The following is a 24233-nucleotide window of genomic DNA, read 5'->3' on the forward strand; positions in this document are numbered from 1 at the left end:
ATACCGCATAAACACGGCAAACGGAGCAAAGCTGTAGTTGACTGCACATGCGCACACTCCAGGCCCAGCTCAGCCCAAGGGCAGTGCCAGCCACGGTGCTCCCAGGTGCCAACGGAGCGGATCACGAAGGCGAACTCACCGTACACGTGGACAGGCTCTGGCGAATAAGAACTGGCTGTTGTAGAGTCACGAGGCTAGACCTAGAGAACTACACTTCCCAGAAGCAGCCTGGGGTAGACGCCTGTCGCTAGATGACGTATTTCCGGGAAAGCAGGCGCTGGATAGGCTGCAGAAAGGAAGGGGGCGGTTCTAAACCTCTGGCGGCTCGGCCTATATCCGGTAGGGTCAGTGGACGAGGCGGTGCGGAACCGGCGTTGTCTACTGAGCTTTTCCAGGACTGAGCCGACATGGCGGCGGCTTTTCGGAAAGCGGCTAAGTCGCGGCAGCGGGAACACCGAGAGCGAAGCCAGGTAGGACCGCACAGGCCTCACGAACTCTGGCCGGTAGCCCCCTGTGCTATTCTCGCCCCGGCCCTACCCACCCACCCAGCTGCGGGTCCTGGCCTTTTCTGTGCGGAGATGTTGCTTGTAAATACATGCAAATATATGCTGACGACGCAGGCGTGGCTGGGGCGGACCCTCGCGGTTCGGGGAGGAGGGGGTGGTCGTTCTCTCTAGGAGAGCACAGCTGTCCCTATTCCTGGGAGATAATCAAAGCTATCTTGCAAGGTTTCATTGAAGTAGTTAAATGAGATACTGTGTGTAAAGTGCTTGATCCTCTCTGGGGAAGTTGAGGTCAAAGTTCACAGCCAATAAGTGTCCCCGCTGGAACTGGAATCCACATCTAAAGATGCTCAGCTCTGTCCGCTGCGTATGTGGGCTGATCCCGAAGAGATTGGTGTTAATTAATGTGCTATCATCATCATGCCTGGGCTTTGAGGTCCATGAAGATCTGCCACGTACGCTTTTTGTTTATGTCTCACCATGTAATGTTGGTGTTTTCCAACCCCATTATACAGATGAGGAAACTGAGGTCCAAAGAACAGAATTGACTTGCCCAGTCACAAACACCAAATTCAGACCGAATGAACAATTGCAGGACTTCTGTGGAGGGTGTGTCTGTGTGGAGAGGTTGAGTGGAAATTCATTTAATATATGCAGAGTCAATTTATTCTTCTGTTCTCAGGAATCACACAATATCTGATCCAGAAAGGCCCTTAGGGATGTCTGGTGCAATTTCATTTTACAGATGGGGAAGAGAAAGAGAAGGATGTGTCTAAAGCTGTGTCACTGATGGATGGGATGGAACTAAGGCCTCCCAACCACAGTTCAGTCTTCCTGCTTAATAGCATTTATCAGACATTTATTGTGCACTTGCTGTATGCTCAGTGGTGTGCTGGGAGTAGTGTATTGATAATTTGCCATCTTGTTTGGACCCCTGTGTGGATCTATCTAAAAATAATAACAGCTAGAAGTGCTTGCTGTGTGCCAGAGCCAGACAAAGTGCAAAATGCTTTACCCTTATTATCTCATTTATCTCTCAAGAGTGTGTGGAAGTAGGTACCATTATTTTCTTACATTTGCAGATGGGGATGCTGAGGCTCAGATAGGTTAAGTAATTTGCCCAAAGACATACAGCTGTAGGTGGCAATCAGCAAAGCCAGGGATCAGACCAAGTATTTTGAATCCAGAGGGTACTAAAAGTTGAATAAAGAAGCAACTTTATAAGAGATGCATAAAAAAATGACCAATGAGAGGGGGAAAAAAAAAGGGGGGGGAAAACCCAAATTAAAAAACAGGGAAGAGGAGAGATGATGAGAGAAAGCATCACAGTGAAACTTGTTGGACTTGGAAGGCAATGATAATAGCTGTCACTTTTTAAAAAAATTTTTATTTTATTTATTTATTTTTGGCTGTGTTGGGTCTTCGTTGCTGAGCGCGGGCTTTCTCTAGTTGCGGCGAGCGGGGGCTACTCTTCATCGTGTTGCGCGGGCTTCTCTTTATGGTGGCGTCTCTTGTTTCGGAGCACGGGCTCTAGGCGCACGGGCTTCAGTAGTTGTGGCTCGCGGGCTCTAGAGCGCAGGCTCAGTAGTGGCGCACGGGCTTAGTTGCTCCACGGCACGTGGGATCTTCCCGGACCAGGGCTCGAACCCATGTCCCTTGCATTGGCAGGCGGATTCTTAACCACTGTGCCACGAGGGAAGTCCCATAACTGTCAGTTTTTGAGCACTGACTGTATGCTAGGTACAGCCCAACATGCTGTACAAGGATTATCTTGTATAATCCTACAGCATTCCTGTGAGGCAGATGTTATCCTCATTTGTATCAATACAAATGAGGAATCTGATGCTTAAAGAGGTTGAATAGTGTGTCCAAAGGCACAGTTGTGGGTAGTTGATTTGGATTCATAGAGAAGACAGAGGCAAAGAGCATGACATGGCCATGTCTGAGTGGGAATAGAGGGTCTTTGTGGGAGAGGCGAGGAGGAGGCCATGCTGGAAAGGTTGGTAAACACATTGACGGGAGCACTCCCTATTTGGGTAAAGTTTGGACTTTATCTTATAGGTCCTCACTGAGGCACTGGGGGAGCTCTGGAAGATACATTGGTATGGAGGGGGTAATTACGTGAACTATTTCAGATTCAATGCTAGGCTTCCTCCTGGCAGGTGTACATTCAAGTGGACATGACAAATTTCAAGATTTCTGCCTCACTTTGTTGCTCTTTTGACCCTTGAGTTTTCTTTCTCTATTCTCTGTCAACTTCTCTTTGTCTGCTATAATTAAAATAGTAATGATCAAGAGAGGGCTTGGGTATTATTTTAAATATTGAGTTATTTCTTGCATCACTTCAAGGATAGAGGATGAGAGAGGAGACTGTTAAAAATCCCACCCAGGGACTTCCCTGGTGGCGCAATGGTTAAGAATCCACCTGCCAAGGCAGGGGACATGGGTTCGAGCCCTGGTCCGGGAAGATCCCACATGCCACGGAGCAACTAAGCCCATGTGCCACAACTACTGAGCCTGCGCTCTAGAGCCCGCGAGCCACAACTACTGAGCCTGCGTGCCACAACTACTGAAGCCCGCGCACCTAGAGCCCGTGCTCCACAATAAGAGAAGCCACTGCAATGAGAAGCCCACACGCCACGACGGAGTAGCCCCTGCTCGCCGCAACTAGAGAAAGCCTGTGTGCAGCGACGAAGACCCAATGCATCCAACAAGTAAATAAAGAAATAAATAAAAAAAAATTCCACTCAAGTTATTATACAAGTTTAAACAGTAGAGAAGTTTATGTACTGCCTCAAACATCGAGAATATTCAAAGTGGAAGAGGATGCAGTGTAGGAGGGTGGGGAAGAGCAGACTGTGGCCCCAGATAGAAGAGGTCTCGTTCTAGCTTTGCCACTTACTAGTTCTGTCTGTGTTCTTGGGCAAGTTCTCTAAACCTCATTCCCTTTTTGGAAAATTGGGATAACAGTAGTGCCTGCTTTATCCACTTTCCATGATTGTTTGGGGATAAATGACATTGTGTGTAATGAGCATAGCAGATTGCTTTGTAACAGTATTTCTTTTTTTTTTTTCACCTTGATAAAAATTTTATTTACTCATGTTACATACTCATCCTAACAAGAGAACAGGAATTTTTTTTACCTTCTGGGAATGTCAAAACTCCTAGATTTTACAAAGCAACGTAAAAGTACATACAAATTCTTTTATTTTAATTTAAAAAAATTTTTGGAAGTGTAGGGTCTTCATTGCTGTGCGCAGGCTTTCTCTAGTTGCAGTGAGTGAGGGCTACTCTTCGTTGTGATGCGGGGGCTTCTCATTGTGGTGGATTCTCTTGTTGTGGAGCACGGGCTCTAGGCACGTGGGCTCAGTAGTTGTGGCTCGCGGGCTCTAGAGCGCAGGCTCAGTAGTTGTGGCGCATGGGCTTAGTTGCTCTGCGGCATGTGGGATCTTCCCGGACCAGGGATCGAACGCATGTCCCCTGCATTGGCAGGCGGATTCTTAACCACTGTGCCACCAGGAAGTCCCCATACAAATTCTTTATAGTGATTTTCTTTTCTTTCTTTTAATTTTATATTCTCAGATTTGCCCAAAATGTAACGGTAATTCTTAATAAATGTGGCCTATTATGATGATGTGTAGGCAAAAGCATCTAGCACTGACCTTGCCGTAGGTTAAGTGCTCAAGGAGTGGTAGCTTGTAGAAAGATAATAGCAAGATTTAATCCTTGTACCTTCATGCTATCCAAGTTCTGTATCAGAGAAAGTATTTTCTGTCATACTCTCATGCTTAGTACCGAAGTTAGAATAATAACTACGCATATGCTGGGCACCTGCTATGTGCCAGGCTGTGTGCGGGCAACTACCACTTACAGAGGCTCATTAAATCCTCAGGATAGTCGTGAGAAGTAGGTCTTATTGTTCTTATTTTATAGCTAGGAAACAGGAGCTCAGAGATGTTAAGTGAAGTGCCCAGAGTCACAGATTGTTAAGAGGTAAAGCTTGGATTTGAACCCAGTTCTTCAGACTCTAAATTTAGCTCTCTTAACCACAGTTGCTTCCCTGTTACTATGTTTTCCCTTCATAGTATTTTATAAACCCTTGGATTAAGTCTGTAGTAATTTTAGTACAACTGGCAACTGCTTTCTTAGTGCCGAGTCATTGTTGCCTTTCTCTGTCCTTAATAGGCCAAGAAGCCTACTATGGCCGTACTTGTGACCTCTCTGGCGCCTGCATGGCCTCTCATCCTTGGGCAGTGCCCAGTTGGGGGAGGGGAGGGAACAGGATAGCACATTGGCTGCCAGGACATGGATTTACTGAACGCTCCAGAGATTCTTGTTCCTGTCAGGTGTCCTGTTGATTCGGGTACGTGTTTGCTGAGGAAACTAAGCACTCTTTTTTTCCTTTTGTCTTCTAGCCCAGCTTTCGAAAACATCTGGGCCTGCTGGAGAAAAAGAAAGATTACAAACTTCGTGCAGAGTGAGTACAGTCTTTCTGGGAGCGGTGCTGCCAGAAAAGCTTACAGCCTCCCTGTACTACAGCTGAATTGCCTGAGTGTCCAGCAGGGGATGATTTCCTGCCATTGATAAAATGGCCAAAGCTCTGGCAGCCTGTCAGATACTTTTCTGCAACCCTAAACTTCTCTCTTTGTTTAGGCAGAGCGTTATTTATTTAACTGTAGTTGCACTGAGAATTTTTTTTATTATGTTGTTCCAGATCGTTTTCTCAGAGCGGCTTTGGTTTGCTTCTGCCTTGGTGTTTGAGCTAAAAGCTGAATCTTTTTTCTCTCCCTTTTCTTGAAGTTCAAGATAGAATCTAACATTCCAGTTGTTGAGTCTCTTACATCACCATGTGTGGTGTGGAATGAAGACATGTGAAAGATGGATTCATGGGACTGAGTGTGGGTGATAATGAACTTTGAAAACATTTTATAAAACAATTATCCCTATTCTTCTTCTTCTTTAGCACTTTATTTACAAAATAGTTTATAATTATTTGTTAGCCATGCATGTCAGCTGAGGTCCTTTTTATGCCCCCGGAGCAGCTGGTGATGGATTAAGTGGATTGCTCTGGGTCCCAGAGTTTTTCAGGCAAATAATAATAACTGAGTGCTGTTATTAGGCCAGGCAGTGTTCTAAGAGAGTTGCCATTTTTACATGCATTTATTCCAGCAATCTTTGGGGATACTATTATTATCACACCCATTTCACAGATTAAATTGGGATGCAGAGTGGTTAACTAACTTATCCAAGATTACTCAGCCAGAAGTGGTGGAGTCAAGATTTGAACCCAGACAGTCTGGCTCCAGAGTCCACGATTCTAGTCACTATGCTATACTACAACGTGTAGTTTCTGAATCTTATTTGGTCACTTGGTGCCCAAGCTTGCATCAGAACCCCGTCTGAGGAGTTGTAATCTGTGCTCTGTTGGGTCTCTCCTTGTAATGATGTAGATGGCAGTAAAACTTACGTGAAATGGGGACTGTTAATTTCAGGTAGAACAGTGATAGGAGAGGACCCACAAAGAGATGAGCTCAACATCTGACATTGGAGTGTGACATTGGAGTGTGGGTCGAATGTAGTCACTCCTTTGGCTTTTTTGAGTTTCATTTTGTATGTATCATTAGATGCTTGTAAAGTTTGCTTGTTGTGTTTTTTTTTTTTTTTCTTTTTTGCCATGAACCTTGTTTAACCTGCTTTTCAGTGACTACCGGAAAAAGCAAAAATACCTTAGAGCTCTCCGGAAGAAGGCTCTTGAAAAAAATCCAGATGAATTCTACTATAAAATGACTCGGGTTAAACTCCAGGTGGGTGCCTAATGGATCCGTTGGGTTTTGTTTTTCCCTGCAATGCCGTATGGCATGTGGGATCTTAGTACCCTAACCAGGGATTGAACCCATGCCCCCTGCAGTGGAAGCACAGAGTCTTAACCACTGGACTGCCAGGGCAGTCCCTCAGTTAGTGTTTTGAGCTCCAACTCAACAAGGAAAATAAGGATGAGGGAGGAGATGGATAGCTAGGATCCTGGGCTTTTTTTTAGCTCTTCTCCAGTTGGTCAGGTGCTCCTGGTCATTATGCAAGGCAGAGCTGCCCCTTCATGAGCAGCATGCGTTTGGAGTTGTCTGATGCCTGGAGCTATTCTGAGAGGGTGATTGGAGGTGCTGAATTGAATGTGTGTCTTGGGGGCCTGGTGCATTGTGTTGCTGTTGTATGTAGCCTTTGGTTGTCTTTGTTCCAGCCACGAACTATGCCAACAAGTTATTAATGATTTTAATCTAATAGGAAACGTATCTTTTAAATTTGGATTTTAGGATGGAGTTCATGTTATTAAGGAGACTAAGGAAGAAGTAACTCCAGAACAGCTGAAACTGATGAGAACTCAGGATGTCAAATATATAGAAATGAAAAGGGTTGCAGAAGCTAAGGTAACAACTAAAACTCTTTATTCTGATATGTTTTTGTCGGTTAAGAAGAGAAATAGAAATCCATTGATCTCGAGTTGTAAGTTGATTTCTTCTGGCATTTCCAATCTTAAAGTACACTTAATTATGATAATGGTTTAAAAGTATAGTCAGCATGGTGGAGTGTAAAGAGGTCAAGTTTGAGACAGACTTAGGTTTAAACTCTGGCTCTGCCATTCATTAGCCCCATGATTATGGACAAATTAGCTTCCCTGGGGCTGTTTCCACATTTCTATCTCATAGGATTGTTGTAAGGATTAAATGAGTTTTGTGTAGTGCCTAGCTAGCCCCCTACCTGACATGTGGTTGGTGCTTGATAAATTTTAGTGGTCCTTTCTTTTAAAAGAATGAAGCAAATTCTTTGCTGGCTGGTGATAATGACGTGGAATGGTCTAAACTTGTGCAAATTCATTTCTGATACCCTAGAAGAACCCAATATAAAATGAGACCATATTCTGTATCCTAGAAAATTGAAAGACTAAAATCAGAGCTCCATCTGCTGGATTTCCAGGGGAAGCAACAGAAGAAGCATGTGTTTTTTTTTGACACCAAAAAGGAAGGTATGAAATGTTTGAAAGTTTCTGGGACAGTCTAGCATATTGGTCTGTGTTGTTTGGTGTTAGAGACAGCACCTTAAGGATTGTCTTGACTTTTAGTCGAACAGTTTGATATTGCAACTCACCTGCGAACAGCCCCAGAACTAGTCGACAGAGTCTTTAACAGACCTACGATAGAGACCTTGCAGAAGGAGAAAGTGAAAGGAGTTAACAATCAGACTCGACTTAAGGTAATTTTCTCAATTTTTCTTCAGGTCTGAGTTTACGGGAATCTAGGTTCTTTTTTTTTTTTTTTCCCTACTGCATTTAAGATGATTATTTTTGAAAACTTACCAAGTTCTCTTAGAGAAGTGGAAGGAAGATTTGGTGATGGGAATGGAAGTGGAGGAGGGTTCCTTAGTTTCTAAGATTAGAGGACGTGTAGCATAGTGGTCAGGAGCTTACATTCTGGCCTTTAGGTCTGCATTTGTTTTGGTTTTTTTTTTTTTTTTTTTTTTTTTTGGCCATGCTGCGAGGCTTGCGGGATCTTAGTTCCCTGACCATGGATTGAACCCGGGCCCTGGCAAAGCACCGAGTCCTAACCTCTGGACCGCCAGGGGATTCCCTAGGTCTGCATTTGAATCCTACCTCTGACCCTGGGCTTTGTGCGTTCAATGCTTGTAACAGGTGCCAACAGTTTTGAAAGGCAGAGAAAGGAGGGGACACTGAAGATGAAGGGATTTGGTATACTTTGATATTAAACCTTTAACAGTGAATATGCATATCAGAAGGTCTTTCATGTTCTGCATTTGTACCCCAAATTTTGTATTGACTTGTCCTTACGGTGCTTTCCATCACTGTAACTGGGTTTGTGCAGAAGACATGCTTTTTCTCCAAGTCTTCTGGAGTTGAACTCTCACTTCTGACTGATTCATTTAAAAAAATGCTGTCAATGTGTTTCAGGCAGACAGCTGTTCTGTTTTGATTTGAATCATTTACACCGCATCAGCTTTGTTTAATTTCACAGCAGCTTCTCTAGCTCAGAGGCAGCTAAACTTGCTTTAGTAATATAAATACCCCTAATTAGTTTGATTATATTGGGTAATCCCATAAATCAACAGTCTGTGCAATAAAGTGAAAACAAAAGCTGTCTGAAACCACTGCTGTGAGACTATGCTAGAATTGGTGAATTGTTTAAATCTGAGGCCCAGTAATATTCCCCTCTGTGTAGCTAACACTTCCAGCCGAGGAGCCGGCTGACTGGTGTTCTAGTGATAACCCTCTTGGTCACGTAGTTGTATTTTCAGTTAGCTGTGTCGCTGACACTTCTCAGGTATTGCAGTAGTCCCGAAAGAGATTGGTATTCCATAGTCCTGTGTAGAATGGTTCACCATCTTACCTTTTGAAAAGTTGGGAAGGTTTGGATTGCCCTTTTTGTCTAGTGGTGGTGTTTCTTTTGACTGTCTTGTTTAAAGCAAAATTATTTTTATTAAGAGACTGCTGGTGGGTGGCTTGCAAGGGAATTTTTAGTCTGTAACTTGGAGGGGGTGGGCAATCCACGAATGGGCTTTAGGAAGTCTATGAACACCTTCTTTCCACCTTGAAATTTTGTGTGGTTGGGTATATACGTGTGTATGAATTTGTACAAATACATATATGCATTTATGTCAAGAAAGAATCCAAAGCTTTCATCAGTTTCTCAGAGGTCTGTGATCCCCCCACACTGAAGGACCGTTGGTCTTTGAGGGGTCATCAGCAGTGAGAATTTTCAGGTCAGCTTCCACTGACAGAGTCCTTCTGCTTTCTGAGTTCCGCGGTTCTGACGCCAGCACACTGCCCGGTGGCCCTTCTCTGCTTCTCTACTCATTGTGTAGGGTTTCCAGCACTGGTTCATTCCTTCACATCAGGTAACCGGGACGCTCAGACAGCTCAGTGTAGTAGTGGAAAGATTCCTGGGATCTGTGAGACTCGAGGCGCAGTTCTGATTCTGCTCCAGGTGAACCTTGTGTCCATGGGCAAGTCTCCAAGGTTCCATGGAGCTCTGGAATGTGGTGTTCGTAAAATGGCCAACTTCAGAGTCTCTTGTTACGTTGATTCTGGGGTAAGGAGGGAATTGATGAAACCATTTATGCGTTTGGGCCCAAGTGGATTAAGAAACAGTTTCTTACTCATTTTTATCCTGTTAATTGTTTTACTGAAAAATGTGTGTTTCTTCTGCAGCAAATAGCGAAAGAGAGGCAAAAGCAGTATAACTGCCTGACACAGCGGATTGAGCGCGAGAAGAAATTGTTTGTTATTGCACAGAAAATTCAGACTCGCAAAGATCTTCTGGTGAGGAGAGAGAGCCTTAGGCCTTCATTTTATTTTATTTTATTTTTTTCCTTGTAAAGTTCTAAACTGAGACTGAATTTCAGCTGTGTGTAAACCAACCCCATTGAAAATGTCTGCTCCTCAGGGGCAGTGGTTTGAGCCAGTGTCTGTTACTCTGACAGTGTTGAAATGTTCCTTGATTAAGGAGGTAATAAGGGGCTTGCTTATTAGTCAGTGCTTTGGAACAGCAAAGGGTAGGATCGGGTGGCATATGAACTTTATAGCTTATGAGCAGCTATCTGTAACATTTAAACAGGTTAATAAAACAGTGCGTGTCACTCACTGGTGTTTAAAAATAGACAACATTGTGTAGTTAAATAGCAGAGCTAAGGAATATAAGATGCCCCTTTCATATTATCATTCCTCTAAATGTCAAATTTTTCAGCTTTGCAGATCATTTTGGTCTGCCTTTCTCAACTGGGGTTCCGTAAGAGAAGAAGCCCTACAAAATAATGATTTGAGTACCTTCTCAATTTTCACAAGAACTTCTGCACAGCCAGCCTCATTATAGATGCCCAGGGGAGAACTTGACTCATTGCGTCCGGGATGCCTTAGGACAAAGGGCTTTGTCTCTCTTGAACATTGAGACGGCTGAATTAGGGGCTTTCTAGTAGGTAGTTTATTAAACTTTCTGTTTTACACAGACCTCTCCTACTGTTTACTGGTAACTTTTTACTCTTTTGTAGGATAAAACTCGGAAGGTGAAGGTGAAGAAAGAAACAGTCAACTCCCCAGCTATTTACAAATTTGAGAGTCGTCGAAAACGTTGAAGTGTTATCGATAAGCCTTTTCATTCCACGTGGAAGAGTTTATGTTTTTTTTTTTCCAGTAACTTCAGATTCCACTGGTCTAAGTGACTTGTTTTTCCTGTTTATAACCATAATTTATTATGGATCTGGCATTTGATGTGAACAGTGTTAAAGCCCCTTCCCCCGTCTAAATTGTTTGTGGGTTGTTGAATTGTTGAAATCAGTCTTTTTTTTTGGCCGCTGCACGAAGCCTGCAGGATCCCAGGCCCAAGGCAGTGAAAGCACCAAGTCCCAGTCACTGGACCACCAAGGAATTCCCTGAAATCAGTCTTATTTTTATATACTTTCATTTTTTTTCATTATAAAAGTTACATAATCTTTTATATAGCAGATTTGGAAAACAAGTGAGTTCGTCTCTAATCCCAATGCTTATTCAAGAACGACAGACAACTGTTGTGTACTTAACTATGCTAGGAGGTTAGGGAAATGGAGGGGAACGACTATCAGAGCATTCTGGTTGATTTCCTCCATTTTGTAGAGGTTGGCACTAGTTTTTGTGTTTTGTAGTTGTAATTAAACACCTTTATGGCGTACTTTTTTCACTTACTATTAAATCATTAGCTCTTTTCCATTTTGTTACATCATTAAATTTTTTAAAGTAATATATGCTCATAGTAAAGACTAAAGTAAATATTTCTAATGTTTGCATAATGTTTTAACCAGTGGATAGACTGATTTTACCCTCATTCATTCTTAATTTATTGGATATTAAGGTGGCTGCATAAGTTAGCCAGGAAGGACTTTTTTCTTTTGCACTTTACAGCTGCAGATAGAAACCCTTGGAATTAGGAACTCACAGGGGCACCTCTTCTTTATTGATGAAGCTCAGATCAGAGCAGACCTGGCTCTCTGTTCCTGCCCTCCTGGCCAGCTCTTGATTCCAAGGCTATAAATGGCTTGGTACAGGCCTTCACCCGGAAATAGATACCCCAGCGTGTGCACGGCAGACACGTAGACCTCCCAGAGTCTCACCCTTCCCTTACCTGCCCACATAGGGCTGGGAGGCCGAGGCCAGTCAGGACAGGGCTGAGCGTGCTTAGAGCAGATGTGGGAGGAGCAGGATTCTGGGAGGCTTGCTTACACCTCACCCCCTGGAGGGGGAAGAGCAACACCCTTCTGCGGGTATTTAAAAAGAAAAATTATTCAAACTTAATAAATTCCTACGACTATTATGTTCTTATACAAAGCCTGAAATGAAAGCCTGTTTCCTAAGGGTGTACTCAGTGGGATTCGGATCTGGGAGCCCCAGAAAGCAGGAGGGAGGGCCAGGGGACTAGAAGCTAGCAGCTTTTGCCTTCAGGAAGGAAGTGCTTCCCAGTCTGGGAAGGTGCTGAGCTAAGTAAATGTTGACAGTCTTATGACAGAGGCGTCTGGAGACTTGAGACCTGAGTCAGGAAAGGGACTCATCACATGGGTGTTGGACAGAAGAGCAAACAGATCAAGCAGCAGTCTGTTCCTGGGACAGAACAGCTTGCTTGATACTGCTGCTGTGGCTCCCTTGCCCCCGCTGGGGAGGAAGGTGGGAGGAGGGTGGAGGTATACCTAAATGCCTTCTGGTGAAGCACACGCCCACACAAAGGTGCACACTCTTTATAGGCTCTCAGGGTGGTAGATGCACAAGGCTTCATAAACACAGGTGTGTACACGAACACACCACTAGGGTTTCATGTACGCAGATTACACACTCACAAGTCCTCAAATGCTATGTAGGTGCACAGGCCAAATGGAGCAGGAAGGTCCATCTTCTCTGAGTATGAAGTTCCAGGGTAGAAGTGATCAGAGCAACTCACTGCAAGGGAATAAAGCTAGGGGTCCTGAGCTGCTCTTAAACTGAAGGCTGTCTCCGAGGCCCGAGGATTCTAAGGGAAGAGATTGGCTGCCCCTGTGTTTAACCTAAGAGGCTCTAGCCTCATGGGTCCTGAAAATAGGCCAAGGGCTTTGACGTTTTAGTGCCCATTGGAACCTCAGACTTCTGGCTCCTTGCTTGGGAAAGAGACTGTTGTTTCTTTTGGATCCACCCCTCCAGATCCAGGGGTGCTTTGGGCTCTTGGTGGCACCCTGCTGTGGCTGTGCCAGGGGGAATATGGCAGCTTGCAGAGGTGGAGAACATTTTTCTTGGCAGGACACGTGTCGTTCAGGTTTGTACAATCCAAGTCTCCAAAGCAGCAGCTGCCCAGGTGACATGGAAGCCCCAGGTCTCTCCAGCAGAGAACCAACCAGCCTGGCTTAGTCATGGTCCACTGCCACCTCTTAGGGCCCTTCTGATTGAAGCAGGAGACAGGCCTTACTGTATTTTTTTTTAATTAATTAATTAATTTATTTTTGGCTGCGTTGGGTCTTTGTTGCTGAGCATGGGCTTTCCCTAGTTGCAGTGAGCGGGGGCTACTCTTCGCTGTGGTGCGCAGGCTTCTCATTGCGGTGGCTTGTCTTGTTGCGGAGCACGGGCTCTAGGCACGTGGGCTTCAGTAGTTGTGGCTCGCTGGCTCTAGAGCGCAGGCTCAGTAGTGGGCGGCGCGTGGGCTTAGCTGCTCCGCGGCATTTGGGATCATCCCGGACCAGGGCTTGAACCTGTGTCCCCTGCATTGGCAGGCAGATTCTTAGCCACTGTGCCACCAGGGAAGCCCTGTATTTTTGAGTAAAATCTTCTACTGAACTGATTCCTGGCGACAGGGTGGGAAAGGGCCCAGTAGGTGGAGCTGCTGCCCCTTCGCTGGGGTTAGCTCTCAGGGTGCTGCTGTCGAAAGTGCCCAGTACTCCATAGGTGCTTAGTATGCATTTGTTTATTGGATTTAATGCCACATGGTAGAGCTCTTGTGAAAAAAGATTTTCTCCATCCCTGCTCCCCTAGCATAAGTGTGGCCCCCAAAGGACTGGGCAGGAAAGGGCTTTCCCTTCACCTTTCTAGTGAGGACCATGGAGGAAGCCTGTGTTGGAGTCCCAGGTCGTCCAGAGGGTGGTTCCACTGAGACATGGTGGGGTCTCCCCATGTGCAGTTCTGAGTGTCTGTTAACGGCTTGCTCTCTCCCCATGCTGCTGGCTGTGGGGCAGCAAACAAGAGCTGCACGGCCTCCAGCAGGGGAGGCAGTCAGCAGATGCAGACTCGCCCTGCCTACCTGTGGAGGCCGGTGAGGCTGGGGCCTGTTGGGACTTGAGACAGACAGGCGAGTGGGTGAATGGTGCTGGCCTCCCTCCCTCCTCAAGCTCTCCCAGCATTGGTTCACAGAGCCGCCTCATGCACGGGGTGTTGGGGAAGGGTGGGCTGAAGCCCCAGGTGAGCAGAGGAGATGGGGGACCTGAGATACCGTCCTGGGGCTGTGGCAGCAAGTTTCTTGTGCAGCTGCTTCCTGGGGTCGGAGGGTGCGCTCTCTTTTGCCAGCCAGGTCATGGGGCCTCCCTGCTGGCAGGGCTCCCGCCCAGCTCCCTTGGGTCTGTCTCAGCAGAAAGTGTAGGGAAGGAGCCCAGAGCAGCTACGCAACGCCGAGAGGCAGAGCCTCCTTTCCCAAGTCCAGCGAGTAGAGTTAGGAGGTTCAGGAGGCTGCCCAGTTCATGCTTCTGCTTGCCCTCCTTTCCTAACTTCTCCAGTCAGGGGGAAAAAATCTCTCCTGCTTCTTCAGACTCCCTATAAGGAATCTCCCTGTTCCTTACTCCTGGATCCATCATTACTTTGGGGAAGTGCTGTCTAATCTGTATCTTTCCTAACTGGAGTTGGTGTCTAGTTCTCCCTGCCCAGTCTTGCCTGCATCCCTCGATGGCCCTGGTAATGGCCATGGCCATTTCCTCTCTTGTGCGAGGGGAGCACACTGGCTGGTGTCGGGGCAGTGGTGCTGCGAGGGTGGTAGTAGAGGCTGGTGCAAGACAGAGCCAAGGACCTAGCTGTTTCTCGGCAAGAGGAGTTTATCTGGAGCTGTTGTGTTTGGGGTTGAGGGTGGGAAGGAAGTCCTTTCCTCTCCTGTCGTCTGTCACCTGACGGTCAAGCCCAGACCATAAGTGTTAATGAAACTCTGGTGCCCCGGAGGCAGCTGGGCAGCCCCCCCTGCCCTGAATCAGCCTGACTCATTTACAGCTCTCTCCTAGTTCCCCCAAAGTCTTCTCTCTGCGGTGGCAAATGTCGGGGGGTTGGTTTCAGGTTTCGTGTTTTCACATTACTGGGTGGAAAAAAAAAACCTTTCCAAGCCAAAAAACCAGCTTCTACAGCAGAAACAACATGTCCCGAGAGCACTGAAAATTTCCCCATCTTCTCTCCTCAGCTGCTCAGCGACACTGAGGCCAGTGACAGAGGGGTTAAGAGGAGGGGGTTGGAGCCAGGCTGAGCAGAGCGTTGGGGACAGTCCCTTTGGAGGTGGCAGCACTTGCCTTCCTGCGTAAAGACGGGAGGACCTTTGCAGGGCCCTCTCTAGCTCTGGAGCCTGTGGCCCCCCGTGGCCAGCCGTGGATTGCCAGGGGACTGGGACAGCTGTCTCAGGACGGGCAGGGGCTAGGGAATGAGGGACCGTCTCGCATCACTAGCTAATTTGATCCCAGGGGGTCGGAGGGCAAGTGTCCCTCCCTCAGAGAGGGCTCTTGAGGCAGAGTGGTAGGTGGGGAGATGCAGGGTCCATCTGGCACTTGGAGACTGAGGGGTGCCACCACCTCCTGCTACTGCCTGGTAGCATTATAGACCACACCCACCCCGACAGGGGCAGATGGCCTCCATGGCAGATGGAGACTAGACCAGCAGTGGCTGGATGAGCCTTGTAGTCTCAGTCTGGCCTCCCTGGCTAATAAGACAATCCAGAGAGGCAGTGGCAGGGGTGTGTGTGTGTGTGTGTGTGTGTGTGTGTGTAGGGGATGGGGTCCTGGCCTGGTCGGGCCATGCTGGGGGAGAGGGAAAGTGGAAACCCCAGATGGAGCCAGTGAAGCTTGGGGGCACACCTAGGTTTGCCGTGTAAGGGTGGCAGGTGCCCAGAGCCCCGACCCTGCCCACCTGCCTGGGCTCTAGAAGCTGCCCCGGTTAGTTCTATAGTGAAGGCGAAGGTCTCCCGGGGCGGGAGTCTCTGCTGCAGCTGGAGCCTGGTGGGCTGGAGGCAGACCCCCTCCCTGCCGGGTCCCCAGAGCTCAGGGCCTGGGCAGCAGCTCCTCCCACAGGATGCGCCTGTTTATTATGCGCTCGGGCTCTCTCGCCACGCAGGCAGGCAGCGGCCTTCATTAGCAGAGGAGCTGGGGTCTGTTTTGGCTGCCTCATCAGCATCAGTGAACTGCGTCCCTGCGAGATTTGATACAATTTAATTAACCTAATTAAAAGCTCTGATTGCAGAGATGATTGGGGTAGCGCCAGCAGCGACTGCATATTTATAATGAGCTGTAAGGTGTGGGACCGCAGCCAAACGCCACGCATCCTAATGAGCGGGAGCCGGGAGCCAGGGAGCGGGAGAGCGAACGTTTATTTTTGGCAACAATGCCCAGTTCCTCCCTGCCAGGGAGTCAGAGACCTAGGGAGCAGAGACGGACCTGCCCGCCAGAGCTCTTCGGCACAAGGTGGGAGCAGGAACTGTGCCCCACGTGTCCTGGTGCCTTCGGACGCCCACACGAGCGCACAGTGCCTGTGTTTTCCGCTGCAGAGTGGGGGGATGGGACCCCAGCAATGCACTTTTCCTGCCTCTCTCCATCTTTGGACCACGAGCCCTGGTATGAGGAAACGGCCCAGCAGAACCACCTTGATGTCAAGACTTCTGGATCCCTGGGTTATTCTCTTCCAACTTGTTGAGGAAGATCAGAGGCTGAAAACCTGGGTGGGGATCAGAAAAGGGGTCTGAACGTCCAAGAGACCCAGGTGAGGATCCTGGGCCTGGAACAAACAGGAGAAACAGGAGAGATGACCCTCCAGCTCATCCCGGACCCCCATCTCCTCACTTTCTTCCGAGAACCCTGCCTCAAGAGGGCCACCTCCCCTGGACTCTCCTCTCCCACTGCCTCTGCCTGGGGAGTCTTGGTTTGTCTGACTCAGCGTTTCCGCTGTAAATCACATCTAATAATAACGAGAGTGAGAGCTGTGGCAGAGATGCTGTGGGTGAAGGGGGCACCTGTGAGAAGGGGCACGCTTCCTAAGCGCAGGGGGGTGTGGTGTGGAGGCCGAGCTCCGGGCCGGCAGGAGTGAGGGCTGGGCTCTGGAAGTCACCATCAGAGGCCTGGGGGTGGGGGAAGAAGGTGGGAGCAGCCCTCCCCCGCCCCAATCTCTGCCGGGTGAGCATGTGTAGGTCACGAGCTCAGCCAGGATGCCCCAGCCCCCCTAGAGTGCCGCCAGGACAAGATGAGATTTGTCCCCAGCCCACCTTGCAGAGCTGCAGCTGTTTAGCTCTCTTATCAATCTTCTCTGTGGGTTTAATCATCTCTCTGTCATCCTGCTGGGGCAGCCCTCCCCTTACAGGAGCCCAGCTTTCCTCTGATCCCCCTCCCACAGACACAACCATCCTTCTCCACCTGACTTCCCTTGTAGGAGACAGAGGGTGGGCCAGGGTGGCTTTGCCCTAGGTTTAGTCTCAGTGTTGGGGCAGAGGTCCCTGTTTTTGCAAGGAGTCAGCAGGGATTAGGGGGGGTGGGTAGAGGAGGCACTGGGGATCTTTGACTCCACTCTGGGCTGGGTAGGGCAGTGCCTAGGGATTGGCAATGAGGGCCATTAGCCTGGATCGAGGAGATTCTGTGTAGGTGCAGTGTCCATCCCTTCCGTCTCCCTCTCTCCTGCCAGCCCCTTGGCAGCTGCCTCCACCCACACCGTCCAGCCAGCCAGCTCTGGCCTCTTTTCCTGGGCGAGTCCTGTGGGGCTAGGCCTCATGGAGCCTTGTGGGACTCAGGGGCCCGTGGGCCGGAACCACGAGCCCACAGCTTTGCGTGCATCTTGGGAAAGAGGGTGCCCAGGAGTCAATGGAGCCTGTGTTGTGGTCCAGGCTGGGAGCCAGGGCGCAAGGGGCTCTGGGGCCCATCCCTGTGCTGACGTGCAAGATGACCTTCAGGGCAACTCTTGGGCCCTCTCTGCTCTACTCTCTCTCCCCTCCACAGTATGTGGGGAACGGGCGGGGAGGGGGGTGGCATGGGGTGGTATATGCACCCCTCGGAGGGCACATGAGAAAGAGGGCCTTTCCTCCCCCTGCTCACTCACTACTCCCACCCCAGGCACTCTCAGTGCAAGTGGAAAGCTGATTCCTTCCCATTTCTCAGAAGGGGACGGAAGGCCCCAAAGAGGATAGCATTAGCCTAAGCATCAGGCACCTTAAGGTGGGGGATGAGAGGGTCCCCTCAGGAGGGGACCACAGGTTCTGGAGGGGCACTGACTGCTCTTGGGCTGGGGCGGGGCTTGTTCCCTCCAGCACAAGGCTGGGCTCTGGAGGACAATGGCGTGTTGATGAGGCTTTGGTCCTGGTCTCACATGACCCGATGTGGGTGGGTGGACCGCACGTGGCTGAGCCGCCTGGGCTGACCTTTGGTCGCTGGCTGGGGAAGAGAGGAAGCCACGAAGCTTCCCTCCCACTCAGTGCACCCCGGGCACTCTGCCGCCCCCATCCCAGGAGCTGCCCTCTGGGCACATGCACTGTCTTCACCTACCTTCTTCTTTTGGCCTTTCTCTTCCCTTCCTCTTTGCACTGCTCTGTGTGTGCGTATATGGCGTGTGAGCATGTATGTCTATGTGAGTGTGAGCGAGGAGGCTCCCAGAGGACGAAGGACAGTGAGACAAGAAACCCCCTTCATGGGTTCTTTCTAATAATGGATGACGCTTCTTCCATTGCGGGGATAACACCAGGGTAGGGCCAAAGTGTATGTGTGTGTGTGTGTGTGTATTTACCCACATGTGTTCACGGGCACAGGTGGCGCATGAGTGTGCACACAGAAGGCAACACCTCCTACCCTGCCTCGTCTTATGACATATGCCCTCCTCTGGTGGGAGCTGGGGATGTCAAGGTCAGCATCTTCCAGTTGGGGCTGGAGCCACCCGCACCCCCCCCACCCCGCTCCCCGGCACAGGGCCAGAGCGTTACTTTCAAAAGGAAAAAGGAAGAATTTGGGGGGCGTTGTGTAATTATTGGAATCGATTGAATTAACTAAAAAATACCATTCAGTGAGGAGGCACACAGAAAATGAGAGTTATACACAGTCATGTGAACACAGATGGAAAGTCAAGATACAGAGAGATGGGGGATAGGGTTATACTTGCACTTATGACTGTTTTTTTTGTTTTTGTTTTTGGCTTTTTTGAGAAGCTAGGAAAGGTCCCAAAGCATTTTCTTTTTTAAAAACATTTTAAGTTTTATTTTGGAGTATAGTTGATTTACAATGTTGTGTTATTTTCAGGTGTGCAACAAAGTGATTTAGTTATACATATATTCATATATCTATTCTTTTTCAGATTCTTTTCCCATAGAGGTTATTACAGATTATTGAGTATAGTTCCCTGTGCTATACAGTAGATCCTTGTTGATTATCTATTTTATGTACAGTAGTGTGTATATGTTAATCCCAACCTCCTAATTTATCCCTCCCTCACTCCTGTGATTCTTGGAGGGGGTTATCTGTCCTGCCTCTTCTCATCAAGGTGGATATAGCCAAGCAGGTTATCTCAAGAGAATCTTTTCCCGAAGTCCCCAGAGGGTTGAGTATGGTGGGGGGGGCGGCCTCTGAGATGGGGCAAGCAGTACAAATAACTTGATATAGCACTTTGAAAGGGATCTCATGGTCTGACTTTGTCACACAATATTACAAATATCACATGGAAGTATTTTAGCATGGTCTCCTTTGCTGGGAGCCTCATCCAAGTTTCACTCTAGGGCTAGTCCACCCCAATACCCCAGTGGTGGCCCTGGGAGTATATAGAAGGAAGTTAAATTCCCAGATCTGGGATAAGGTGGGGGTGGGGTGCCCCGATGCTGGCTTGGGGAGGCCTGTGGGTGAGAAGGGGACAGCATGGGTGCCCTCAGCCTTTTTCTCCAGGCTTCTCTCGAATTAACACTTTTGATGGTTTGGTTGATGGGTATTTCTGGGTGCTCCTCCCTCCCTCCCTCCCTCCTTCTTTGCCCCTCCCCCACCCTCATATAGTCCTGCTGACCCCACTGGATGCTGGGGAGGTAGTATGGGAATCGTCCTTAGCACTGAAGCAGAAAGGAGAGAGCCTGGAGGGGCTGCGATGGAGGCTGGGGCTGAGGTTGGCGTGGGGCACAGAGGCTGAGGCAGAGGCTGGAGTTGGGATTTGAAGTTGAAGCTGAGTTGAGCGTGGACCCCAGTGGGGTTGTTGGAGATTGGATTGGCAGGGCATCTCTCTCAGTCTTGACAGGATTCTGAGAAGCCTATTTTTGGAGTCCAAGGCAGATGTTCTCCCCCAGTGAAGAGCATGTTTGGTGTCTGCTCTCCCCTCGGAGGGGTGGGAATGTCCCCTCCCCCTGCTCCCCTCAGCTGAGCAGAGTCATACATCACCAAGGGGCCGGGCTCCCTAGATGTATTGCCCTAATACGTCGCTATAGCAACCCCACTCTAATCCTGCATTATTCTAATGTGGTCCCCCTCCCCACTGTGATGTATAGCTTGGGTCTTGGAGCTGTGAGGCCCCTTCTCTGAGTCTGCTCCAAGTACCCTAGGGATGGGTGGGTCCGAGGACGGCTTGGCTTCCTTGGGTCCTGCCTCGCTTCTCCTCACCCTGTGCATGGGATCCTTTGTGAGCTGGGGTGTGGAGGTGGGCTCTGGCCCGTCGGCCCACCCGCTCGCCTGCCCAAAGAGGGGAAGCAGCACACGAGTGCCTGATGCACCGACCCACGCCAGCCTGCCTGGCCTGGGGACCTGAGGCCTTGGGGTTGGGGGCCAGGGCAGGACAATGGCTGCATTCCGGCTGCCAGCCACAGGCCTCCATTGTTCCTGTGGACACTGCCTGCTTGAGGGCCGCAATTCTGGCCCTCACCCCGCATGGGGCGTAGGATGCTCCCTGGACCACTCCCCCGGGGACCATAGAGGGGTGATTCATGGGGTGACCAGGGCACAGCAAGCCCCAGCTATGCCCAGATTCTGGGGGGTGGGAGGGGGAGGTGACTGAGGGTTGTTTGTGTCAGGAGAGGGCGGGGTTGAATAGCCAGAGGACTCAGGGCTGTGGACACCAGCCACGTCATCTTGTACTCCTCCTCATGTGTGGGCTGGTCAGAGAGGCCCCATTGTCAGAGTGGCAGGCCCACCCAGTCTGGAAGGGAAGTGGGGATGGAGAGGGACCACCTCAGAGCTGGGAGGACCCATAGACCACCCCCCATACTGCACTGGTGAGGAAATTGAGGTCCAGAGAATAGCAGGGACTTACTCAAGGTCACACAGCTAGGTGGGGACAGGCCTGGGTCCAGAACATTTCCCCATATCTCTCTGGTGCTGAGATACTGCTGCCATTTCTGGTAGAAAAACTGAGCTCCAGTGGTGATCTTCAGCCTCGGCAGAAGTTATATCCACAAGCTCCTTTCTCTCCCTCACTTGCTTTGAAATTTCTCTAGTTTAGGTTAATACCTGGCATCCCTGGAATGAGAATTTAGAGCTAAGGGGAATCCTTGGGCCATGCAGAGGCTATACTGACTACATCTTCTGTAGGGCCCTGAAGAAACGAGTGGGGCATGGAGGTTCCCAGTGCACTGACACACAAGATTCATAGATGTAACAGTAGATTTCATTGTTTCCTCCCAAACAGTGATCTCCCTTGGGCTCTCACATGCCTACTCTATATGACTGAGAGGTAGGAAAGGGAAGAGACTAACCCAGGAGCGTTTTAAGGACAGGGGGACTGGTCTGTTCCTGCTTCTCAACATAGGACCTGTTAAATTGTATGATTGGATGAGTGGGTGGATTGTGAGTGGTTGGGTAAATGGATGGGTGGGTGGTTGAAGAGGTACGTACATGGATGAATGGATGAGAGGATGGGTGGGTAGACGGATGAATGGATGGTTGCATGGGTTCGTGGGTGGTTGGTGAATGGATGAATGGATGGACGTAGGATGGATGTAGGTAAACGAGCGAATGCCCATTCCATATATTGAGGTCCAGAGATGACAAATGACCCAACTTGGGTCATACTAAAGATCAACAGTAGAGTGAGGCCTGGAGCCAGGTACCTGGCCCCTGCCTTTTAGGCTGGGATGCCCTGTGGCATGGTTTGGTGGTCAACCTCTGGGCAGGGTTGCAGGAGAAGCAGGAGTTGGGACGTGAAGGAATCTATAGTTAGATTAGTGTCATGGTGGGTGGCTTCGTGGGGTCTAGGGGCCTTGACCCTGAGTTGAATCTTCTGTGTTGGGATCAAAGGGTGTGTGTGGAAGGGTCCTGAGCAGGGCAGGAAGAGGCATGAAGGCTCAGGAAGGGGGAACTAGTGGGGTCTGAGGGCATTGGGGCTGAGTGGTTTTATCTTTTTGGGATCAGGCCCTGAGCTAGGAGGCCCTCACACATTCTTCATGAATGCGTACCACTGTCACATTAATGGTACCACTGTCTAGCTTAATGGTACCACTGTCTATGGGGCCTTCCCTGACCCTCTGGGTGCTGTCTACCCAGAACCCAGCACAGAGCCTTAGTACTTAGAAGAGGCTCAGAGCACATTACTGGGGGCATGGGGTTGCCACAAAGAGTCAGATGTGGGGAACAGGCTAGGAGATTGCACCTGCCACTAATTTTCTGGGTCATTTTGGGCAAGTACCTCAAAATCCTTGGGCCTCCGTTTCCTCATCTGTGGACTGGGAATGGAGAGCTTGAACTTTTCTTCCCAGAATGGTTTTGAGAATGAAGAAAAATAATTCTGGGGGTAGAAAAAGCACTAGGCATTATTTTTCTGCACTGCTTCAGCCCCAGCAACTATACAATAATATATATTGTACATATAAAGTTGATTTTATAGCTAATATTTAATGCACACTTACACTATGCCAGGCTCTCTTCTAAGTGTTTATGTATATCATCTCTCATCTAATCCTCACAGCAATCCTACCAGGCAGGTACTGTCATCGTCTTCTTTTGACAGATGAGGAAACTGAGGTATGGAGAGCATAAGTAGCTTGCCCAAGGTCCCATGGGTAGGAGGTGGTGAGGCCAGGATGGAAGCCTGGGCAGATCCCAGGGCCCGCATTCTTAGCCACTATATGTAGCTTCTCAGTGCACAGTGCTCTGAATCGACACATCAGGAAGTCTTCCTGAACATCTTGGTGATTCATGCAACTTCCCTGAGCCTCATGGGATTTACCTGATTGCACGGCGGTGGAGAAGGGGGCAGATCTAATTAGCTCTAATACCCTTGGTCCCTACTTCTCTCCCTGGCCCAGTCCTGAGTTCTAGAGCCCCCTCTGCTTTGGGCACATGCCCCAAGCACTGGACACTGCTGTTCACCCCAGCAGGGAGTATAAAAATAACATGGACCTGTGTGTCAGATAAAATGGGTTTTATTCCAGGCTTTATAATTAACTAGTCTTGCTGCCTTGGATAGGTCACTCAAACCCTCTGGGCAACAGTTTCCTCATCTGCAAAATAGGAATAGTTAATGTGAGATAAAGAAAATAAAGTACAAAGTCAGTGCACGGATAAGTATTATGTCAGAGTGCCTTGGGCGGAGTGGGATCCGTGTAAAAGTTCATTACATTTTGGTTTTCTTCCCTGTTCACTTGCTTTTGTACAATGCCCTACCCAGGCCCCACAGTAAAACAGCTTTCATTCATCCATCACCTACTTATGCTGAGCACTCTGTGTACCTCATGTCCCTTAATCCTCAAAATAGCTCTGTGATGTAGGGACTGCCATTGTCACCGTATCAGAAAACTGAGGCACAGAAAGGGTAAGGAGCTGGCCTAAAGTCACACAGCTGATCAGAGGTGGAGCCAGGATTTGTACCCAGATCTTTCTGGTCCCACAGCCCCTGTGCTTCACTATTCTGCTCTCTGCCTCTCCTGAGACATGGAGAGCATCCCCAGGGATTTTGATGACAATGGGAAAAGGCAGGTAACCCACAGTGGCAGGAAGGGGCTTTGCCAGAGGGCCAGGTCTGTCCATGAGCTGCTGAGGTCAACTCTAGCAGCTTCTGCATGGAGGGAGCACTTCCTCCTCTCCAGGCTGGCCAGCCCTGGGGAAAGGCAAGGATGGTGACAATTTCCAACCGTAAGCAGGGAGGGCAGTAGCAGTGCAGGGTCACAGTCTGCTCCTGCTAAGAGCTGAATAATCTGGAGCCTTTGAAGAAGGATTTCTGAAAAGCCATCAGGAGTGAATCATTGACTTAGGGAGGCAATGAATCAAAGGGGAGTTCATAAAACGGCAAATGAATCGGGTGTGCGGACGACAAGCCACTGCTATTCCCCAGAACCCTCCGGGGACAAGAGAGCCGAGAGAAAAGAAATAAAAATAACACGGGGCCTCACGCCTGCTCCAAACCCGAGTCAGCCCCTCCTTCTATGTGGAAAGACAGAGGGGACAGAGGGATGAGACCCACTCGTGGGGCCAGAGGGAGGCTCCCAGGGCACGTTCGGCTCCCTGGTCCAGGCTGCGGGTGCAATTAGCGAACGCCCTTTCCCCTTCCTTTCAGGAGCCCTCACAAGAAAGAAC

At 49.0% G+C, this 24233-nt stretch overlaps 1 protein-coding gene across 1 annotated transcript; it reads left to right on the forward strand.

The window, feature by feature from the left end:
* Window positions 1-316: 316 nt before the first annotated feature.
* On the forward strand, window positions 317-11247 carry UTP11 (UTP11 small subunit processome component). Its single transcript, XM_036829599.1, has 8 exons — window positions 317-470; window positions 4919-4980; window positions 6205-6307; window positions 6812-6925; window positions 7428-7521; window positions 7618-7748; window positions 9718-9828; window positions 10554-11247. Exons 1-8 carry the CDS (start codon window positions 408-410, stop codon window positions 10635-10637), a joined length of 762 nt encoding a protein of 253 aa, XP_036685494.1. The 5' UTR covers window positions 317-407; the 3' UTR covers window positions 10638-11247.
* Window positions 11248-24233: the final 12986 nt, after the last annotated feature.

This window comes from Balaenoptera musculus, chromosome 1, assembly GCF_009873245.2.
Source record: "Balaenoptera musculus isolate JJ_BM4_2016_0621 chromosome 1, mBalMus1.pri.v3, whole genome shotgun sequence".
Taxonomy (NCBI): domain Eukaryota; kingdom Metazoa; phylum Chordata; class Mammalia; order Artiodactyla; family Balaenopteridae; genus Balaenoptera; species Balaenoptera musculus.

What these genes read in the sequence shown, in the direction of transcription:
- UTP11 (XM_036829599.1), top strand. Translation starts at nt 408, where the DNA reads ATGGCGGCGGCTTTTCGGAAAGCGGCTAAGTCGCGGCAGCGGGAACAC. An exon ending in AAAGGGTTGCAGAAGCTAAG is followed by an intron (nt 6,926 to 7,427) that starts GTAACAACTAAA and finishes TCTGTATCCTAG; the next exon opens with AAAATTGAAAGACTAAAATC. An exon ending in TTTTGACACCAAAAAGGAAG is followed by an intron (nt 7,522 to 7,617) that starts GTATGAAATGTT and finishes CTTGACTTTTAG; the next exon opens with TCGAACAGTTTGATATTGCA.